The following is a 6,177-nucleotide window of genomic DNA, read 5'->3' as shown; positions in this document are numbered from 1 at the left end:
ACTTGGGAGCCTGCTACAAATGCACAACCTCAGACCCACCCCACACCTACTGAATCAAGATCCACAGGTGATTCATATGCACACATCTAATTAATGCAGGCTAAGATTATGCTAGTTTGTGAGAGCAACTGTGTTACACTGTCATCCCTGTTTCCTGTTATTTGAAATTCCTGTTTTTTGCCCGCACTCACTGCTAAGTTACATCTTCTTATATTAGTTTGATTGCAGCATGTAACAATCTGATTACATTTTGATGAGTTACCCACCTGCCTAGACTATGAATTTGTGGGCAAAACACAGATAATATTCATCTCTGTTTTTGGTACCAAGCAAAGGCCCTAGTACATAACAGGTGCCAATATAAGAAGTAACCAAAAAGTAAAATAACACTGGTCTAAATGACAAAAAAATTAAAATTAAAATTAACTCTCTGCTGAACATTTCAAGGCATGGCTGGATCCAGGACTCAAAGATGGTGACAGGGACTTGGATCATCACCACTTTCCACTTCTGCTTTCTTGGCATCAGCACCATCCTTGGTCAAGCTCTCTCCCCTTTTGTGGCCTCAAGATGGCTGCCAGTGTCACTCAGAGCCACAGCCTTTCTCATTCCAGTCCAGCTGGCAGAGTCTTCTGAAAACTTACGGGGGCAAACATTTCTTTTTTCTTTACTTTTTCAGAAACCTTAGCAAAATCCCCTCCAATTTCATTAGCTATGATGGAGTTATCAGTTCATTTCAGAGCGAACTACTGGAGCAAGCGGGTTTAATATCCTAATGGGTTTAATTCAATGAGGACTCCCTCATGAGGAGCTAGAAACAGTTGAAAATTTAGGGAGGGTTCTATCAGGAAATTAGGAAACCGTTTGGAGAGACGACATGTGTGCTGAGGAGGCGACCCATGGATGTCTACCATGTTAAACAGGTCTGCATTTCAGTTTCCTTTAAATCCTGCAACTGTTTTTCAGGATATCCAAGATTACAGCAACCACTAGCACAGGTTATGGCCAGAAAACTTTTCTATTTTTAAACAACACACAAACTATTCCGCTCCATCACATTGTTTCAGCGATCAACTTTAAAGGGCCCTGGCTTACCTCCTCCTGGAATAATAAAGCAGTCACAGGAGTTCTTTGGGCCACTCCAAAAACCACTCCAGAGTGGTTGGCCACACATAATAGAGGGTGCACTTGAAAGGCAGCATCCAATGACCAGTTCTGGTTGAAGACTTTTGTGTTTTTCAAAAGCTCAATAAGCAGCAGAAGTGACCACAATGTGTTTGAAACTTTATAGCATGTATCTTCAGGAGACAAAGTGCCTAAAACTAGACGGAAAGACTTGTAATTTTTTAAATTAAAAACTATAGACAGGAGAGGTAACAAAGTAAAATAAGCATGAATCCTACATTTCTATTTCAAAAATAAAACCCAAGGTATGGAGAAAATTGTAATATGGAATTCAGAAATCTGCTTTGGCCATATGCTGGACTGCATCAGCTTTCCTTGAGGCAAAAGGCTTTCAACGACCAGTCATGCTCAGCAGGGAGAGACATAACACCGAGACTAAAGGCGGGCAGGAGGGTACAGAGGGGTAATTCCTGTTTCACCTGAGTGATCAGAGGGCAAACTTCCCACCACCAGCCTCTGTGGACACAAGCTACTGGTCAAGGTAGTCACTGTGTGAGGGCAGATGGACCACACAGGCCCATCACCACTTCTCAAAAGAACAGCTTAAACTAAGACCTATTTAACTCTCAGGAAGGGCGTCAGTTATGTGATCTTGACAAATGAAAGGCAGCCTAAAACCAGTACCAGTGTAGTCCATTCTGTCAAAGAACCAATTTGTGTAGCACCGGGCTCTACCCCTTACTGAAGGAAGGCCTTTCGTATAATCACTTAGTCTCAGCTTCGGTTTCCTCTGAGAGAAGGCAATAATTCCCCTCTCACAGACGGGTGTGAAAATAAAACAGTCCATGTAACAAACGCCTAGAAATGTTCAGGCCAAAGAACGCCTACCAACGTCATTTTCTTCCCTGGCCCCTGCTCAGTCCCACGCAGTGCTCTAAGTTTATAAACACACCACTAAAAAAATTCGGTCTCGTAGACCTTTTGCAATTTCTCTCTGAAACTGCAAACTGAAATTCATACATATGTGTTAAGTCATACTTTATCATACTGTAGTAATTGTATTGGGAGGAAAAAAATTTTTTGAAAATCCTTCAGTTTTCACATAGATGGAGGTGAAATCAACACAAAATGACCAAATGGAGCATGGCCTCACCTTTTACTAAATGTAAAGCCTTGGGCAATTTTAGTTTAATAGAAGCCTTCAATCAATCACAGCTTTTAAAATAGCAGCAATAACAACAAACATCTCTCCCACTAGATTGTAAAGTCCTCGAGGGTTGAGAGTTCATTTATTCAACTTTATATTCTATTAACATCCCTATTCAACTGGCCTGCACATATTAGGAAGATAAGCTGCAATAGCTTGAAGGGTTTATCACTTGAAGGGCTTAAAAGTCTGCTAAATTATTATAAAATGAAAAATATAAAAATCAAAATAGAAAGAGGCTGGACCACTAACAAGTAGAGTCACAGTTTTCAAATTTTTTTAATTAAATTTTTTTTTTAATTTCTCGGCCTAGAGACAGATCTATCAAGTCTAGCTCTATGATTCCATGATCTCTGGCAAGTTACTTTTTCTGTCCACACTTCGGTTTCCTTAGCCACATAAGGAAGTGAACAAAGTTTTCCAAAATCCCTTACACCTCTAAAATTAGGTATCCAAATTTCTACACATACTTGTGGCAAATCTATGACAAAGGCACGCTGCCAGGCACTGTAAGAGACATGAAAGAGAAGAGACCAGAGCTGCCCTTCAATGAGCTCATGGATTATTAAACAATAAAAAACAGGGGCACAAATAGCAGCGATTCAAGGCAGAAAGGGGCAGTGGCTATCAGAGAGGTACTGATGTGGAACCGTGAGCTGTGGAGACAAGGACTGGCTTTGTGGAGGGGTGGCTTTTGTTCCCGCTTCAATGTAGCAAATATGGAGCACCAGTCATGCCAGGCACTGTGTCTTAGCACAAAAGAAAAAAATAACCACAACTATGACCAAGACAAACAGATTCCTGTGGAGCATCACAAAGCAAATAGGAATGAATCCATAGCTCTGTTTGCAGAGAAGTGATGATGGTACAGTGGAGTGGCATGAGAAAAGGTAGAAAGGTAGGAGGCAGCTGATGTGGAGCCCCTGAAATGCCAAGCTATGGAGTCTGGATTTTAATTGGTCCAACAAAATAACCTAACAATTCTAAGTGACTGACTATACACTAAACTTCACAGAATCACTAATTTTGTATCCAAATACACACTGCCTTTCTGTAACAAAAAGGAAGACGTTTGAAAGAAAATTGCCAAAAGACATAATTTAAATAAATTTATTTGTGAAAGAAAAACATCTGAACATCAGGTACAGTCTGATCCACAATGTCATAACTCATTCTCGGGAGTACTCTTATGCAGTTTGCAAGAGAAATTCCATGTGGGGCATCAGCTGAACATTTATCAAAATTCAGAAAGCCTTCAAACCTGAGTATTACACAATACATAATGACAATGATACAGTAATAAAAATACAATATCAAATACTACTTTGTGAGTTACAAACTACAATATAAACAATTTAGGCCCCTTTTTAAAAAATGAAAAATATTTCTATTACAGCCTTATTTCAAGCATTTTCAGTTAGATACAGCTTTATATACTTTTACTCACAATAGATAGCGAAAGAATGTCTTCATAAGTATCTGTAGGTAAAATATATTACTTGCTTAATGTTTGCACTCTGAAGTATACTTTGACACATACAAGTTCCGATAAGAGAATGAAATTGCTGTGGCAAAATCCTGGCTGATGATCAAGACTTGGAGAGTTTTCATATTAAGTTAAAAAAATTTACATCACTGAAAAAAGAAGCAAGGACATACAAAGAAGCAACATCATTCTTTTGCAACGAAGCAGTCTAATTCCAGGGAATGGGTTTTCCATTTTGAATTCAAAGTGTGTGGTCCCAAAGTCGAATTCTTTCAAATCCAAGGAGCTGCCTTGCCACTGTGAGGCAATAGCAATGATTAAGCAAGTTGGGAGGAAAGTGCTAACTGAACTACAGAGATGGTCACTGATAAAACAAGTTCCTAGAAGTCCTCGGGCCCACCCGGAGGTGAAGGGCAACTAGAACTATCAACACAAAAGCAAAATGTGCTCACTGAACTGCACACATAGAGCTTCTAGGAGGGTTAACAGTCCTTGACATAGGTTCCTGGTTGTAGTTTACAATATCTGCCTTCACCACCCTCTGTCATAAAAGAAAACAGAGTTATTATCAGGACATCAGAACATTTAGAAAGAGCTCCTTAAAGTATATTTTCATTTTCTGAACTTTGCTGAACTTCTGATGATGGACACCATAAATGAGGCAGGAATTGATATTAAAGGAATAAGCCAGACAAACAAATGAAGAGTGGATTTTTTTTTTTTTTTTCAAGAAGAGAATGGCAACTCAGCTATTGAGTTATCCCTGGTTTTATGACATTAACTTGAGGTTATCATAAGTCTAATGAAAAACTGATGCATCAATAATGAAAAATTAAACCCTGATAATAATTTAGAGCAAAATAATTTAAATGAATCATTCACATATATTTTAAATCACAGAAAAGAACTCATCATTTCAAAGTAAAAAATAACATTAATGCTTAATATTTCCATAAGCCATTATATTTAGCGAAAACTTTTCATTGAATGTTTACAGCAGTTTGTGAGTTTGTAAGAAGACATTTAAATGTTAAAGAGGATTCACATATAAAGCAGAAATATTCTGAGCAACCCATTTTTAAATCTTTTCAAATTTCTAAACCTTTCCTCCAAAATCCCTAACTTATTTCCAAATGGCTCACTATTGGTTATGAATACAACTCTAACAAAATACAGTATAATGAAAAAATTTAGAAAATTACCTCATATTCATGTTTTTAAAATAATTTAAACCAAAAGATAATTTTAACTCTTCCCTTCTTCCCTCTAACACACACTTCAAGGAATACCTAAAATGATACACTTAGCAATATGCTTAATATTCATCTCTAAGTAATACTTTAAAACAAATCCTTTACTGTTTTCAACTCTACAAAGTCTGCACACACAAGCAGACAAAGAAGGGCAATTCAAGGCAAATTTTAAAAATACTCTTTCAATTACCAAGCTATTTCAGGAAAAATGGTAAGGAATGAATAATGAAATAACTGCCTCAATTCTCCACTTCGCTGCACATGTAATAAACACAACCATAAAGACAAATATGTTTAAAAGTAACTGAAATGTTACTTTAATTTGTTCCCAATTTCTTAATTCATGTCTCCTGGCAGAGGACCAATTTTTTAGTTCTAAATCAAGACGTAGACGCGATATTAATTTCCAATAATGTACAATAATCATCTGAACTTCCCTATTCATAAGGAATAAAGAACAAGATAGCATTCAATGGTTCTCCCTTCCCACCTCCCCAAACTGTAATAATTTATCACTTAATACCTGCACTACTGTACTGAACAGATTCTACTCTGAGCAGAGCTGGTGTGTTGATTATCTTCTTCAGGGTACTTCACTATTTCTGCCCTGACAATACGCTGTCAAATTCCATACAACATAAATGAGACAAAGAAGAAAGAATTAAAAAAAAAAGACAAAATGGAAAGTATGTTCAATGACTGAATATAGAAAAAAACACCAAAGAAGAAAAATAAAATTAACATATAAATGTAAACATGTCATACACACACACACACACACAGCAGAAAGTACACATACAAAAGGAAAGGAACAAAGACCCAAGAAACATTATTCTTTGTAATTCTATTTAATTACTGAAATAGAAATGACCAATGAACTTCCCAAATTGGGAAGTTCCATTTTTGATAACACAATTATATATAACATATATAATGCCCAGGATTTCAGAAGACTATGAAGAATTATGAGGTTTTTCTATGTTAAAGTGCAATAAAAGGATTAATTCCATTTCCATTAACAAGCTTTACTGAAGATATACAATGTGCCAGTCACTCTATACTGTGAATGTATGGGCGACTTACATAGAATCTATTCACAAGTTGCT

General features: G+C 37.0%; 1 protein-coding gene across 1 annotated transcript in view; it reads right to left on the bottom strand.

Annotated features, from left to right (window-relative positions):
* Positions 1-3,428: 3,428 nt before the first annotated feature.
* RAB28 (RAB28, member RAS oncogene family) overlaps positions 3,429-6,177 on the bottom strand; it is a 125,901-nt gene continuing 123,152 nt past the window's right edge. The window contains exon 7 of the mRNA XM_003258490.4: positions 3,429-4,359. Coding sequence (XP_003258538.1) covers positions 4,267-4,359 — 93 coding nt within the window. The 3' untranslated portion in view covers positions 3,429-4,266. The remainder of the gene's footprint in view (positions 4,360-6,177) is intronic.

This window comes from Nomascus leucogenys, chromosome 20 (genome assembly GCF_006542625.1).
Source record: "Nomascus leucogenys isolate Asia chromosome 20, Asia_NLE_v1, whole genome shotgun sequence".
NCBI lineage: Eukaryota > Metazoa > Chordata > Mammalia > Primates > Hylobatidae > Nomascus > Nomascus leucogenys.
This window is presented reverse-complemented; position numbering and strand designations above follow the sequence as displayed.